At 30.8% G+C, this 16,138-nt stretch overlaps 1 protein-coding gene across 1 annotated transcript; it reads right to left on the bottom strand.

The window, feature by feature from the left end:
* Positions 1-14,886: 14,886 nt before the first annotated feature.
* On the bottom strand, positions 14,887-16,023 carry LOC129225286 (cleavage and polyadenylation specificity factor subunit 4-like). Its single transcript, XM_054859872.1, has one exon. The coding sequence runs from the start codon at positions 15,945-15,947 to the stop codon at positions 15,093-15,095; it is 855 nt and encodes a 284-aa protein (XP_054715847.1). The 5' UTR covers positions 15,948-16,023; the 3' UTR covers positions 14,887-15,092.
* Between the last annotated feature and the right edge of the window lie 115 nt (positions 16,024-16,138).

Here is a 16,138-nt window from a genome sequence, read left to right as displayed (position 1 = left end):
TTATTTGAAACTAGCTGCTTTGCCCGGTCTACCTTGAAAAACACTATTGCGTCAAGTGAAGTATCTTCAATAACCAGGATTAAATGAAAGAAAAAAAAACATCATGCAAAATTTTCTCGCCAAACAATGACGACAGATATTAAAATACTTTTAAGAAATTAAAATTAAATGAGAAAGATAGATTTAAAAGGCGTAACCATGGAAACACAAAATAAAATAAGTTTAAGAATTGAAAATGAGAAAGATGGAAATAAACAATGAACTCAAAAAGAGTTACTGTGGAAACGCAAAATAAAATGGTTAAAAACTTGAGTAGAGAACAGATTTTTGAACTTCATTTAATTCGCTTGTAACTTTTTTTCTAATGACGATAGAGGGTTAAACTTTCGACCTTAGGTTGAGTTAGATCTGGAGTAAAAAAAGCAGCTCTTTCCAATACTATCAAGAAAACTGTGGGACAATTCCTTCATTTTTTTTTTTTTTTTATGCATTTAATGAAGAAAGTAGTGCCTAAATTTCAGATAAGCCTAAAAAAATTCAAGCTAAAATCGTAAGAAACTCTCGCCCCAATTACGTTAGAGCATTGGAACAAATTGCGTAGAACACGGAAAATTCTTCAATTTCCAACGATATATAATATTACTATTTGCGAGTAATGTTTCACTCCCATATTCGAGGATTTATGTGAAAATTGGGCCTAAATTGGAATAAAAAAAGAACTATTTATCGAATAGTTTTCGAACTGGTCTACAAACCTTCTCAGGACTTAAAGGAACAAACTGAAAATTTCTGCAAGATCGGCCGGGTAGTTCTCGAGTTCAAACACACAGACGCTTTTTGGAGACTTCATTTTATATTATGTAGAGAAAATTACATAAATTATTTTATTTATTTTTAAGTGTTATTTATATACTTGGTATGTAAATAAAATGTTAAGTAAGTCACTTTATGTAAACCTATTAAGTAGAGTCGGGTAGGGGGGGAGAGGTGTTGGAATATCATTTATATTTGGACATTATGGAATTTTTCAACTTTTCTGGAGCAATGTACTTTATAAATTTCAATTGTTAAAATTTTAATAACTAACATTTTCAGTGACAATCCCCCCTTTTTTTATCATGTATTTGTAATCAGCATCACCATTACCAAAGGTTGTTTACTTTGATTCAGCTACTGTTTTGCTGTTAAATTGAGAAAAAACCACCATGTCGTAATGTTTTCAAACTTTTTGATAATTTTGCATATACTGCCCAAATTCAAAATAATAGAATACTTCTCACTTTTTGGAAAAAAGTTTATTCTAACCAAATATAAGTGCAAATTAGGTGTTTAAATGAATGTGCCACCTTTTTTAAAACCTTAAAGTGTGCATTTCATTTAGAATATACTCGATTAAAAATAATCTTAGACAGAATAATCCAAAAGTTTATAATGATGAATGTTTACATTGAGTCAAAAAGTTAGAATATTTAAACTAAAGGGAGGAAAACACTTTCAAAAGAAACAATATCAATATTAGAATGCGTCATTTTTTGCTGTATTCAATGCTTTAAGCCTTTCTCACACGGATTCTACCACCTGTTTACATTAATCATTTCTGACACTGTTTCCATGCCTCTTAAATGTGGCATCGAACTCGACTTTGTTGGCGTGCATCTAGTCTTGAACCGCTTCCTTTAGATTTGACGGTACAGTGAAACCTGTGTAAGTTGACCACTTGCGGTGCAGTACTTAGGTGGTCAACTTATAAAGGGGGTAATGATTTTTTTTTGTCATTTCTTGCACCATGTATTCATTTTTTGACTAATTGACACTTATTCTCTCTGTTCAACTCACTTTCATTGTTTAGCATCACTTTGAAACAATAATTTAAAATGTTATTTAAATATTTTTAGAGATTATTTTCCCAGAATGACATATAATTTGTCATGCAAATTTAAAATTTCAGTAAATTGATTTTAAAAAAAGTCTTGTTTATGAAAAGTTATTCATTTGGTATTAATAGTTCCTAAAAATTCATAGCTAATCAAAAGTTACAAATTTTCTGCTTTATTTTTTTCTCATATACATTTATAACCCCATGATGATCTACTCAAACTCAAAAGGAGGTTTAGTTATGCTGCTGTTTCATTTAGTTGGTAAAATGCTGGTCTGACATCAAAAATATTCTTGGAAAGCTATAAAATAAGAATAATAAAAAAAATATAATTTCCTAAATAAAATTTTAAAAAGTAAACCAAGTGGTCAACTTACAAAGGGTTTTTTACAATATTCCAAACCAAATTTGGTGTTCATTAGTGGTCAAGATAGAGAGGTGGTCAAGTTACAGAGGCTTTCCTTCATTATATAAGATAGGACTAATTCCGTTCCAGACAAAAGCGGTCAACATAGACAGGTGGTCAACTTTACAGGTTTTACTGTACCACAAAATCCTTTATGGTATTGAGATTGGTAGAGTTACTTGATCAATTTGATACCGAAATTCTTCTTTCTGTTTAAAATTTATGAGTCGATTTAGAGACATGACACGTAATAGAATCTTGCTGAAAGATAAAATGTGTAACTGCTGTGCCTCAGATGAAGTATCATGCAGTATTACTGATAAACAGGATAAGTCACACTTGTTTTACTTTTAGATATACATAATTTCCCAATTCCAGCAGCCCTCATGCACCCACAAACCAAGAAGGATGCTTCAAATTAAAAAGAACGTCTTACACAAGATTTCTCCTGCGCTTTTCTTTTTAAGCTTCAAACCTGAACATCTTTTGTCTACAGATATTTCACAAAATGATTAATCACTGAATATAATACTTTTCCAACCTTGTTGCCCCTGTATGAGCTTCTCTTTGCTCCGGGAGAGTTCTGCATGTTTATCTCTGGTCTTTGTAGATCCGCAATTAAAACTATAGTTTATGCAACCGTCCGAGTGTTGTTGCCGTGGACAAGATAACTATACATTCTTTCCAACACTTATGGACTTTAATTAAGAGAAATTTCTGGAAAGCAATCCAACGAAAAAAAATAAGATTTTTAATTTACCTGAGTATTTAGAAAAGCTAGACCTAAATAAAAAGAAAAAGACAGAAATAAATTTAAACGGATTAAAGTGCGGAAAGTAGTTTTTCTTCAGGAATTTTTTCTCATGGCGCGGGACCCGTAGCATTTGCTACTTCTGCTCTATGACTAATCCGGCCCTGCATACCAGCATTAATTTGGGATTGTGCCAAATTCATTCAAGCGATTCGGAAGATAATCCTTGTGTTTTGCTTTGTAACATTCTGTAGCAAATAACATCGGCATTTTACCTGCAATATCCTCCATTTCATTTTCTCTATATATTGCTGCCATCAAGATCTCAATACAAGAATCCTGTTTTCAGGTACTACTTTGCAAGTATCCAGTTAGGGCACATTTTTTCATTTCCACTTATTTTTAAAACCTTTCGAAATGGATTAAGGAATGAACTGTCTTAAGGTGTTGAATCAATCTTTAATAAATAAACACTTGCTTTACTACAAATTTTTCCGAAAGAAGAATTTCAATCATTTTATTTATTTATTTTTTTTGGGAGAATAGAATAATATTTTGGAACTTTTGAACAAAATCTCTGTACTTAAATTGAATTTTCATAAAATCTAATTTGTAAGGGTAAAAACATTTTTTTATTGATTTTATTTTTAACATTCTAACATTAAACGCGTTACACAAAATTGGATCTGTTAAAGATTTCAGTATTTTGTGAGCTGGAAGTTAATTTTTATGTATGCTACCTTATTTAAATGAATTTTATTTCAATTTTTTTTAAATCAAATTTGAGCAATTATCAAATTGCTGGTAGTTAACTATTTTTTTCAAAATTGTAAAATGAATATAAGCATTTTATTGTTTAATTTTTTAAAAAATGGTGGTGGTGGTTTGTGTGGTATATCAGAAGAAAAACAGTAAGACTTTTAAAGTCAAAATGAAAAGAAAAAAAACTGCAAATCTTTATTTATCATAAGAACCATACATTTCTCTTTTCATAACTCAAAATGAACTATTCATGAATAATACATACAATCAATTTTAAAATACATATTGTTTTCCAAATGATATCTTTCACTAAGAACAGTTTATTAAATTCTCCATTTTTCGCATGAACATCCCATTATTTAGGAAGATCTACGAAAGAAACTTCAATGAAATTTCTTTTTACAGCACGATTTAAAATGAAAATGACAGAAATGCAGTTACCATATAAACTTGCATTTGATTTGAATGCTATACTGTTTGAAAAAAAGGGGAACAATTTGAAACTCACATAAAAGTTTACCCCTCCGCCTCCCTGTTGGAAGAAAATTGGGAATGTGTTACGTTTTAAAGAAAATTACCTTTAAAAATAAACTAATAAAATAACTTTGTTTCCAAAAGAGTGCTAAGTGGCTGTCCATATTTGTCAATTTTTAAAAACATTTTTGGCCCCCTTTCTCAGGAGTGAAAATTACAAAAATTCTCAGGATAAAAATTTTTTTTTAAATTAAAATGGGACATGTTCCAAAGTTAATTTTTTTAAGTCTTATTTTCTGCAAAAAGTGTTCTAAAATAATAAATGTAAATAAACAAACTGAAGAACCATGGTAATTGCTTAAGAAATACAATTATAACTAATTATCCTACTTTAAGAATAATTTAATTGTTGGTCATTAGGTGATGAGTAGTCGTTGTTTAATATAACCATAGAATACAAATTAATTTTTTTAAAAAAGCTCATTTGTTTGAATTTTCCCCATATTTAACTGATTATTGCTTCTTTTTTTGCATATACCTTGTTCTTTTTGTAGTGAGTTGGAATAACTGAGCTGGCTGATGTATTTTATGCATACCTTGTTCTGTTTCACTCTGTCTCTTTTTCAAAAAGACAGGAATCCACTTCATTACACTTCCTATTCCCCCCTCGTCACGCGAAAATTACATCAACGTATACTTGCAATTCAGAAACAAGGAACAATGTGCTCAATCATATTTCAAATTTTATTTTTTAACTTTAAAGATTATAATTAGTTTTAAAATGCTACACTTTTCAGTGACATTAGAGTGCAGAACAATTAAAATTAGTTTAACAGCATTTTTATGTGCACTAAAAATATACAAATAAGTATTATAAAATTATTTAATATGCTGACTTTCAGTGTTTTTATTCCAAACATAATGTGTTATGCTGCAACTCTTGTGACACCCTCTCAAAGCGTAAGGTTATTTATGGATGGCCCCTAATTTCAAAAGGATTCAACTTCAACTAAATGGAACAATTGCTAATCCGGCATAATGTCGTTTTTTACAGTAATTTTAACTAAGTGCCAGATAGTATCAGGGGTGAAAGTTGACTCTAGTAAAATTTAGAAGACTGAAATTTTTGGAAACTATGAGGAAGCTCGACTCCCCCCCCCCCCTTCCCTACACACACACACACACAAAAACTCTTCAAATATGCATGCAAAAATCATTGGGGGGAAAAAAAACATTTTAAAAGTTTTTTCTTTTTAGAAATAAATAATTTTGCAGTTTGAAAATGTGCTGTCAGCCCAAAATTTCCAGAAATAGCATTACAAAAATTTCTTGATTTTTTTGTATCACTAACACCCTTGGATAGTATAAAATTGTATAAAAATGTGTCTGTATTTTTTGAAATTTTCTTTTATAATGGAAGGGATTCTGTGACTAGTAGTTGGAAATTTTTTTCTCTGAGAGTTTGGAATTTTTTTTTGCCCCTCATATAAGTTGATTTTACAATTTTGAACCTCATTTGTTGTACAAAATTGCTTGGCTTTTGCGTGAATGTCTACAATAATTCATTCTTTATTGAAATCTTAAAATGTTAGTTTTATAACTAAAATAAGAAAGAACTTTGTTAATTTTTTTAAAAATTTATTAATGTATAAAAATCCTATTATGATATATAAATGACTCGATCTTCCAAGTATACAACAATTTGTTATAAGTTTATTTTTGATACATGTATAAATTAAAATGCATTAAAATTTTCTTCGGTTTTATTTGCTAGTTAAAACATTACAAATCTTAACACAAAAGTTTTTATGACTAAAAAAATACCTACCTATGTACTTCACTACCTATGTACTTCACTTCCAGTTTTTATTGACAGCAGAATTTATTAGTGGTTTTACAATATTCAAATTATGCATCCATTTTAATAGCAAATACATCAAAACAATTTTTTGAAAAATAAAATAGTACTTTACAGAACATATATTAAAAAGATGTTATATGTAAGCAGAAAGAAAACAAATTGGTGCTTTCAACTTCAACAGCAGAAAGTTTCATTAAAATATATCAAATTTTAAAAGCGTATTTAATTAGCCACATCTGTCAATAATTTACTATTATGCTTTTCATTTTCTAAGTGATTTCAGAAACATATGGTAAATTTATTGGGCAATAAATAAATAGTTTAAGGAATAATTGAAATTTTTGTGAAATTAATGTTTGTTCTAGTCAGCAATTTTTGATCCATAAATTACAGAAACAACGAATTGTACTAAAATAGTGGATCAAGTTTATGCTTTTTACAATACAATTAAAAATAAAAATATATGTTATAAAAGGTTAAAAAGAAAATTACTTAATACAAAATTAGAATTAAACTTTACAACATAAAAATTCACTTTTGCATTACAGAACAAATAATACTTAAGTTTATTAGTATCCATTGTTTTAAAGCACAAATATAGAAGAAGAGTTAGTTGACAAACGATTCATGAATTTGAGAAACCTTTTCACCAATGCAAAAAACTGTATCCGCATTACCTTAGTACTTGAATTACTTATATCCCAAAGGTTACTACTCTTTGTATTGATAAATGGGTTCCTTGCAACAATGAATCACCTCTCACCTGTCAGCCTCGATTATTTGTGCTTCAAAATTTCATATCAATTATCAGGTTTTCTATTATTATCTTTTTTTTTTTAATTTAAAAACAATCTTTGAATCAAAAATAGAGAAAAAATGGTAAATAGGCAAATGAAAAAAAAAAAAAAACTTCAGCCATTTTTCTGCTACATTAAAAACATACAGCTTTCATAAATGTACATTTGAGGCAAAGTAATCTATCAGCAGCACAAAATGTTTCAGTCAACTAGTTTAAAAACATCAAATAATTTTTTAATTCTTTTTCACTTTATTAACTTACTGGCTACAATTTACATAAGATATAATGCAGATTACAAAACACATTTTGTTCGACATTCTTTATTTGGATTCATTGCTGAATGTTCAGCCAGAGTGCCAGCATGGATTGAGTAATTCAGTTGCTACTTTAAATTTCATTTCAATTTCTAAAAATGAAAACAAGGATAATGCAATCATAACTGCTGCAAAAGTTTAAAAAATTTTTAGTCTGTCTTTCTTGTTACTGCTAAAAGTTTTGACATTCTTGTTCAAACTGAAAAGTGTTTTTTTTTTTTCTCCATGTACAAACAAGTAGACATACAATACAGGGATGAAAAACTGTTTTAAGCTTAGAATAGTTACAGATTATGCACTAGTAGTTGATCACCTAAGGAGGGTGGAAATGTCAATAACTGTTGATTTTTATGTTTGGAGTAAGAGCAAAAATTGGCATTAAATTCAAAAGAAATTTCTCATTCCAAAAACAAACAATGAAGTTTTTATTTCAGGTTTCTGAACTCAATAAGTTTCCCTCATAAAAGCTTGAAATTGACAGGATGAGATTTTGGCAAGAGACAACAGCTTGGTCAAAAGGCATTGAAGATTTTTTGCAGCAGCCTCTGACAGCTGAGCCGGTGGGGTAATAATGTAATACAAGGTAGATCAACAACAGTGGCAAACACAGCAATTTTTTAAAGGGAGGGTGAAGGGTCATAAGGTCCATTCTCATATCGACCCCCAATATGCTGCCTAATTTATTCTTTTGATTTTACTGGTTATCAGGAACAAAAAATAGAATAAAAATAAATTATTCAATGAAAAATTAGCATTAATTAATCAAATAAACTACTAAAAACAAATACTGAATTAAATTTTCAGGAAGCCCAAGATCGTATGTATTTACTTTTCTTATTACTTAAAATCGGAAACAACAAATTAAATAGAAGCACTCATTATGGAAATGAAAAATCTCATTTCAATCTGTCATTAAAAAACTAAAAACATGACGGTTGAGTGTTTTCATTTAGAGTTGCCAGTCTGCTTGTACAGGCTTACAAATAGTCACAAAACAAAAGACCATTTAAACGTACACTATACCTGGTACTATGCCCCATGGACCTTTTGTGTACGCCACTGATCAACAAGGATATTATAAAGATATTATAAATACGAAAATATCCTTTCTTCCATAATCAGAACATGATAATGAATATTTTTTTGTAATTACACTAGACACAGAGCAAATAATTCATTGAAAAATGTAACGGAATAAGTTTCGAAAGCCTGAATATACTGTTGTGTGGGGTGACATGTAAACTACAAAAGTATTTGATTTCTCTTCTAATGAAAAAAAAAACTTACAAAATACTTTAAATACAGTACTGTTCATCAGAAAGGGAAAGAAAACTTTTGCCAATACCTTAACTTTAAAAAAAAAAATGATATTAATTGGGGACATAAAATTTTTACAAGTCAGCTGTTATAACTGGATAAGCGCCTGTCGGCTCAAGACGAGTGAGGCTAATATAAATTTGATTTTAAATAACCATGAAATAAATCAAAAATTAAAAAAAGAACATTTGAAAACAATATCCCAATTAAAGGAACATAAAAACTAGAATAATAGTGAAAGTTCTCATGAAAACAAGATCAGTATTTCCTTTAAGGGAAAGTGGTCAATATTCTTAGAATTCATAACTAAAAAAAGCCACATACGCCAACAATGAAATAAATTATCAGTCGAATCAATTAAGGTTTTTTGTAATAAAAATATTTATTAAAACAAGATATAACTGTATTATCTTTCAATGAGTACATGCATTCGAAGACATGGCTAGTGTTAAAAATGGTAGACATAATTGTGCATAAAACAGAATTGCCATGGTTTTTTTTTTAATCGTAGAGATTACACAAAATGCAAGTTTCAGTATGGTTTACTTGAATAAAAATCATTAGAAATTATCTGTTAATATAAAAGTTTTTTTAAAACACAGTGAGAATCGGCTAAGGTTTACAATATAAATGCAATTAGATCTTTAAAGCAGGGGTTCTCAACCTGTGGATTGTCATCCCAAATGCAGCATTTCTCATGGGGTGACAATATTACTCCTACTTTTCAGACATATAATATTAGTTTGAAAACTATTAAAGAAGGGGGGGGGGGGGGGACAGCGTTTTTTTTTTTTTTTTTTTGTAGTGATGCTTATTAACTTTTTTGACAAATTTTTAATTAAAAAGTTGTCAATCAGTTTCTATTTTATGAATAATTCTATTGTGCTAATTTTTGCAAATTTATGAAATTTGATTTTTATGACTCGTATTAGCCAAAAATGCATGGTAAATTGGAAAATCAATCATCAAGTCACAAGAATTTTAAAAGCGCCAAAATATATGTCAAAAATTAAATAGCTATTTCCATCTTATTTTCCAACCATTTTGTGTTACAAGCATCATTATGCAGAAATAAAATGTATCAAGCAATTTGAGTGATCAAATAAAACCTGCTTCTTATTAAAAGAAGAAGTGATAACATCAGGGAAGAGCTACAGATTGAACTAATGTTGGATATTATAATGAACCAGAGAAACAGGTGGAGAGAACATTTGGAATGAATGAAAGATTGCATATCAAGGGCTGCCTTGGGAATATAAGCACAAGTGAAAATGTAAAATAGGAAGACCAAGTAAAAGATGGATAGAGGACAGAAGAGGCTTATAGCCTTTATTCGTGTTGGATGATGATAACCTGTGCAATGTATATTTATATACCAGGGTGCATATATGGACTTGGAGATTGTTTAAGTGCCAAAAAAAAAGGGGTCAGGACTAGCAAAAGGTTGGGAATCACTGATCTAAAGCTAATTTCACAATACTATGTCAGATTCTTTTTTTTTAACATTTTTTGCTAAATAGTTAAATTCTACATAAAAAGCAATCAAATAAATTCATTTCATATTTTCTTACATAAATGCATAAGAAGAAACTTCAGTTTCAAAGCAAAAAAAAAAAAAAAAAACTAATAATAATTAGGGCCCAGAAGTTGATGACAATTAATTTTTTGTGTGTATTTCAAAAAATTTTACAGCATTTTTAATGTTTTTTTTTATTTTTCAGGATTTTTCAATGTTTTAGCTCTTTTTAATTAAATTTCTAACAAAAGTGAAGTTTGATTGACTTATTAAATTTTTGGAATTTTAAGCCAAAAGTTTTCAGTGCCATTTTTCAAAAATAGCAGTCTGCTAAGTTAGGGACGGATTTATAGGCTATTCAAGGGGGTGGCAGTTGAAAACCGTAAAAGCCATTCCTCCCCCCAAACCCATCATGTAGGGGGGGCTTGGAGCAAATTACCTCCCCCTTTATCCTGTCTTTTAAATACTAAACACCCCCTATTGCCCCTCACAAACTTATCGCCGCCTGAGGTGTCAAATCTCTTCTTTGGGGGCTGTCACCCCCCAAGGTTGGAAACCACTGTTCTAGGTCATTGCAATGCATTATCATACCCATATAATGGAAGAAAAAGGTTGGAAGACAAATATAGAAAAACAAAAATTATTACAGTTCAAAACAGGGTGAGGGGCGAGTTTAGGTTCAAATTAAAAAGTGGGCAACGCTGTCCATCCTCGACTACACTAACTGTCTAAACTTAATTTAAAGCACATTTGTGAAATGTACTTTATTGAAATTAGTAGCGATTGTAGAATTCGATATTGCATATTTCCTTCAATTCTATATTATTGGTTTTAGAAAATAACGGTCACGGAGAGAGCAGTCGCCCCCACCGCCCCCTCTAGTAAATCCGCCACTGTGCTAAGTAGCTACATGTTATCTTGTTAGTGGAAGCATTATATATCATTAGTAGGGAGCTCATCCTAATTATTCACTTCAAAGAGGGAAATAGGGGTAGGGCCCCTTGTCATTTATGTCACCAGGTCCCTCCCGCCTTCCAAAAAGAAAAGAAAAAAAAGGGGGAAAGAAAGGGGGGGAGAAAAAAAACGAAACTACTTACTAGAAAATAAAGAACTACTTTAAGTGGCACTGAGTAAATTTTTCTTTATCTTTACGTTTTCTCTTATTTGGAGTTTCTCCTCTCCCCTTTTTCTTCTTTTTTTGCATTTGTGTCGCCGTGCCCCTAGTTTCTCACTAGGCTGACATAGCCTCTAGTCGGGCCTGAATAAGGGAATGAAAAAAATACACAGCTTCACAAATGAAGCACATTGAAAAGCTAGCAGATCAGGTACTGAACAGGTTTCAGTAGAAACTACATTTCAGATTCTGGATGTAATCTTTCTCTTGAAATCAAATGTTTTAGTGTATCTTTCTCAATACTGAAACACAAACTTTTTCTTCTTAAATTTTTTTGAAAAAGCCTTTTGAAAAATTGAGTGATTTATTTTCAGTAATAATGCCAAGTATATTTTGCTTTTTACATAAAATAGTTAGGGAGTTTGGTGAATATATTTAACTTTGGTTGTGGCGAGTTTGCATTTCAGCAAAATTAAAAAAAAAAAAAAAAAACGTTTATTGTCACACAGTGTATTTGAAGAGAAAAGCATATTAAAGCAGTTGAAGCTCTGAAAAAAATTAAGTGTATCTCAACTTCTGCTTTAAAATATAAATAAATCTGTTTCCATAGGAATTTCGATCTTCTCTGCAAGTGCATTTTTAGAACATTATTAGGGGTTTTATTGGTCATCAACCTGCAGGCCCTGATAATAATAATAATAAACTTGAGAAAGTTATGATCGTATGAAGCAGTGAGAAGCAAAGGGATGTAAGTGGACATTTTCAAGTTTTGAGTAACACATTTAAAGATCAGGTCCTAGGTAGGTTTTCATTGAAAAGTTTTTCTAAATCATGCTGGGTAACAGCACCTACTAGTGTACTAGTACTATCTCTAGCTCCAAGGCAGAGGAAAGGTTCACCTACCATTTGTACTGGTTATCTCCAATTTTTAATTTTTCTACTTGCATCCTTTTGCTTCTCACTACCTCATATGAGCTAGTAAACAATAATTATAACAATTTTTAAATCAAAATTGATTCAGGCGTTCATTATTGAGAAGTCAGTATCATAATAAATAAAATTTGTATTGACATGCTGTTGAGCTCCTTTAGTGCAACTAATATTGAATTTTAGAAGTAATAAACATGGGATCAAAAATTGAAAAATAGTATGGTAATGCCTAAGGTAAAATTATAAAAAGCCTAGAATCTTTTTTTTAAATCACAAAAATGATTACAAAAGGTTAGAAAAAGAAAACGAAAAAACATTTGAAGCTATACCCTTAACTAATTTAACTAAGATGACATAAGACATGCTTTGGGATTAAAAGAAAAAATCCCACGAGAATGTTTCCTTAAAACCCTATTGAAGAAAATTCAACAAAATTGGGAAGAAACTTCTTTAAAATTTTCAATTTTTGGGAAATTTTACAATGTTTACAACAATGTGTCTGCAATTTTCTTAGTGATTCTCTACATCATCACATTGGATTTTTTCTCCACTACAGTAAATTTTAAGTTTCATTTAATTAAATGTTTATTTTAAGATTTTTCATTACCATGTGTGGAACGGCTGCTGAAACTTGATGTTCTCAAACAGTATTGTCTAGTAGGGGACCACAAATCTAAAATACTCGGCACTGTAAGCTTTCCGGATTTTAGATTCTGACTCAAAAAATAGTGAGAACTCTGCTGTTGTGCGGTATTGGTCACATTTTTATGTAATGTGCCGATCAATACACTAAAGAAATCATATTTTTATTAAAAATAACTTTGTACTTTTATTCAATAGGTTCTGTATTGCAAATTTATGAGAAGAAAAAATAATTATTGTTAATCAAAAGTAGATGTTAAAAGATTGCAACACATTTACAGTAAAACACTTATTTACGCATATCACGTAGCATCAAAAAACCTTTTAAAAAATTGAACTGAAAGTGCTATATTCAACAAGTAATTGCCGAACGTTAATAATTTTCAACTTTTAAAACTGAGAGAAAAAAAAGGAATTTTTGTCCTTCAATATTTGAGAGGAAAAGTTCTGGATTTGGGGATTCTAAAATTGGGAGCCCATACTGTGTAATACTTTACTGAAAAATGTAGAATGGTGTTGATATAAGTCTCCAATGGCAATTTCTTTCTATGCGACAGAAAAACTTTGGTTGTAAATGAGCTTTTCATTGATAACAGTAGGGTCTCATCAATGTAATAATTTTAAAATGCTGAAAAAATATACCATAGGTTTACAACACTCACAAAAAAATACTTCTGAACAAATACTGCAAAAATAGCACCGAAATTCAAATAATTATAAAGGTGGTCTGTACTATGTATTTCAAACTGCATCAGTAAATTACCACAAAAAAAGCCAAAATATGTGACTAAAGTAATTGCTTGGAGGCATTATTCAGAGTACTTACAAACCAGCCTTTTACAATTTGACATTCGATTATGTTCAGAATTTTCTAAAAACAAAGCTATGTTTCTAATTTACTTTTGTTTGAACTGATACTTTATTATAGAAAAGAAAATGTAACATAACAGTCGATGTCATACTTTCCATAAAGTAATTCTGATGTAGGTAAAAAAACAATTCACATTTTCATGAAGTTAAAGCTTTAATGCTTGTTCCCATCTTCAGTTTTGCCTTTGAGCTTAAGCACCCTAGTGAGTTTTGAAATGTCACCTTGCAAATAGTCAATGCAAAATATGACTAATGAAGGAAATTTTAACATAACTTATACAAACATAACAAACAAGTGGACAAAATACTGATGAAGAAAGTAAATTAACAATGCTGAGATTTTATAAATATGTGCTGTAGCCTTTAATTATACTAATGACAACATAGCAAAAATCATTTTATTTTAAGATAGAAGAGAAAGAATTTTCTCAATTTTGCTGACTTAATGTAAGGTGAAAGTAATGTTTCTCCCAAATTTAAAAAGGGGGAGGGCACTGAAAAAACTCCTTCATTCCAAAAAACCCTTTTTCAAAAAAAAAATGTAATGGAAAAAGTTTAAACTATCTTTTCTTGCCATTTTAATGGACACACAAAAAAAAAAAAAAAAAAAACTCATTCTAGAGTTGTAAATTCTTATTATTCAAGAAATATCTGCTTTTGGGATCAAATGTTGATAAACTTCAAAGGTGCATTGAACAATGCAAAAAGAGGATAGAGCGTAGCCTCCTAGCTACAATCTGCTGAGAGTTGAGACTTTGTCAGTTTGATTGCTGAGCCCCTCTCTTCCATCAAATTTACTCAACTCTGATTCAAAGCTGGGGCCCCCTAGTTTTAGACTGGGCTGACATGGCCTCTTGTTGGCCCTGTCCTCCTAAATATTTTAGGGAGAAACACCATAAAAATATACAATTAGGACTTATAAGTATGTTATTTTATTAGAAATAAGTACATGATGTTCAGGACCCGAAATTCCACTATGCAATTCTAAATAATTTAAAATTTCTGTAAACCAACATATAAAAAGGAAATATAAAGTACCAACATTAATCGATCTGCAACACTGATTAAGTATTCATTCTATTAAAAAATGAGTTAGGATAGCGATTGATAGTTTAGTTCACATTTTTCGGCATCAATCAAAAATAACAAAACGTAAGTTTCAAGATTACACCAAGGCAGGTTTTCAGCTCTCTAACAGGCAAATGTATAAATAAATCTGTTACTGTATGTCTGAATTTCGAAAGAAATGGAATGGTGTTACATAATTAATAAATGGAAATATTTTTATAACGCATAAAATGATGTGAAGACCTATTTTTACAATACATATCTAAATTCCTTGAAATCATTTTACTAAACGATTATTAAACTCCATGGCAAATTTTAGACGTTGAAAAATGAGCACAGCTCAAGGGGCAGGGGGTAGATATCATTTAGTAGGCTTAACTATATCACAAGTGCTACGATTGTTGCTGCAGTTGTGGCCGGGGATTATTTTGCAACGCCAGACTGAGGAATGCTAGATGGCCTTTGGGACATTTATTAGCATAATGACCCTTTTCCCCACATTTAAAACAAGTCACTTGCTCGATAGGCCTGAACCCTGCTTTTAAGCCATCCTGTAATTGAATACTAACAAGCTGAATCTGATTAATGTTACTCTGTGAATTACTCTTAACGTTTTGATCATCTCGCAGTTCAGCTGGCATATTAGGGCACGAAATAGCTTTGTGGCCAGGTTCGGAGCAATAGTGGCAAGTGATAATCGATTTTTTGGGTTGAGCAGTAGGGTCTTGAATTGGCAAATCGAATTTCGGATGCATGAATTTGCAGTTTGGTCCATCTATGCAAAACCCACACATGTAGTTCGCACATATAACTCTTCTCGTATGACGAAGCCGGCAATTTGGTCCATGCCTACAAAATCCTCGATCATACCACGGGCAATCTTTGATCTTAGCTTCAGGATCTATATGTAAAAATGGACATTCTTTATTGCTACAAGCATTGAATCTAGAATAAAAATAACATTCTGGCATTTTGCTCATATCATACTCGTGTAAAAATTCGCACTGGTCGCCTTTCTTGCAAAGCCCTCGAAGCCAATGCTTACAAACAACAGTTCTATCACCTTTGACATGCCGAAATGGGCAAGAAGAACCTTTGCTGCAGATACCCCGAACAAAGAAATCGCATATAGAAGATCCCGATTTGTCCATTCCAGGGAATGGCAAAGGTAATGCTCCTAATTGCTGTTCTAAAGCAATTTCTATATCAAACCTTAAATTGTCAGCGAAAGCAACAATATCTTCCATCTTTGTTCTTTTTATTGAAAAAAAATAAAAAAAGAGTTTATTTTATTATTCAATAAATTACAGCAATCTTTTTTGAAGAAACATCACCACATCAAGGAAACATCGGAGCCATGGAGTTCAAAGCATCAGCTACAAACCGAAGAAAGGGAAAGAATGTTGCCAGCTTAATAAAAACCTAACTATAATCTCGT

This window comes from Uloborus diversus, chromosome 6, assembly GCF_026930045.1.
Source record: "Uloborus diversus isolate 005 chromosome 6, Udiv.v.3.1, whole genome shotgun sequence".
NCBI lineage: Eukaryota > Metazoa > Arthropoda > Arachnida > Araneae > Uloboridae > Uloborus > Uloborus diversus.
This window is presented reverse-complemented; position numbering and strand designations above follow the sequence as displayed.

What these genes read in the sequence shown, in the direction of transcription:
- LOC129225286 (XM_054859872.1), bottom strand. Translation starts at nt 15,947, where the DNA reads ATGGAAGATATTGTTGCTTTCGCTGACAATTTAAGGTTTGATATAGAA.